The sequence below is a fragment of the Papilio polytes genome, unplaced genomic scaffold (assembly GCF_000836215.1).
Source record: "Papilio polytes unplaced genomic scaffold, Ppol_1.0 DF821511.1, whole genome shotgun sequence".
NCBI classification, from domain to species: Eukaryota; Metazoa; Arthropoda; class Insecta; order Lepidoptera; family Papilionidae; genus Papilio; species Papilio polytes.
In genome coordinates, this window is record NW_013527693.1 from 1652473 (window position 1) to 1653492 (window position 1020).

General features: G+C 39.1%; 1 protein-coding gene across 1 annotated transcript in view; it reads right to left on the reverse strand.

Moving 5' to 3' along the window:
* LOC106108430 (breakpoint cluster region protein-like) overlaps positions 1–1020 on the reverse strand; it is an 18008-nt gene that overhangs the window by 482 nt on the left and 16506 nt on the right. Inside the window, exons 14-16 of the mRNA XM_013289595.1 lie at positions 904–1015; positions 650–795; positions 310–435 (exon numbers count right to left, since the gene is read on the reverse strand). Coding sequence (XP_013145049.1) covers positions 310–435; positions 650–795; positions 904–1015 — 384 coding nt within the window. The remainder of the gene's footprint in view (positions 1–309; positions 436–649; positions 796–903; positions 1016–1020) is intronic.

Genomic DNA, 1020 nt, shown 5'->3' on the forward strand with positions numbered 1-1020 from the left:
AATTGATCTAGTCGTCCCAGATTACCCGGAACGAACGCGGATTTGAAGACAGACGCACGAAATTATTACAATTTAGTCTTTCATATGAGCAACGCAAATACACGTTCACGCAATACATGTTTTTTTAGTATTACAGACACTCATATTTTTTTATATTTTATTATTAATTTATTTATTAATTTAAAACCAATCAGCAAATGTGGAAATTGAGTCCGTGGTAATTTAATAGGTTATCTGCGATTTTTTAAAATCAAATATATTTCAACAGAGTACGTTTTTTAAAGAAATAAATATAGGTAAAAGTGCTTACTTTACGAAATGGTTGAGCAGGAAGTCGATGCAGTTCTTGTTGAGGTCCGGCAGCTGCGCGTAGCACTTGAGCAGGGCGTGTCGCCGCGTGTGCGCCGGACCAGAGTCCACTGACGTGCCCACACCCTGTCAAGAATATTGTTTATTTCTTTAATAAGTAAAATATTAATTATATTACATTTGTTAAAAAAAAAACAAGAATTTGTGTAAAATATAAATATGACCAAGTCTTAAAAGAACGGCCTGACGATTGTGGTTTCATTTAAGTCTTATTCTTATCTATTGCCTCACTTTCTAACATTTTAAGAATCTCCTATTTCTATAATAGATATACGCTTACCTGTGCGGATCCCCAGGCTCGCAGCAGCTCGGGATAAAGTGCGTCGGTGAAGAGCGCTTCGGGCAGTTCGCGCAAGTACAGCTTGAGTACACCAGTCACCGAGTGAATGTCCACCTCCTTCAGCAGCTGCTCCGCCTCGTATGCATCTGTACACATGAATTCATAAAACATCAACTTTTTAGAACCTGTATCTAATTGTTTTTAATCTATATTAAATTGTCTAGGAAATATGTAAAAAATATATGTATATATACTTGTCTCGAAGCTCTTTTTAAGCCGGTTAAGGTCCGAGGCGCTGCCGGAGACGCGGTACACGCCCACCTCGTGTATGCCGCGCCGCTCCACCTCGCGTACGCACGCGCTTATTATGA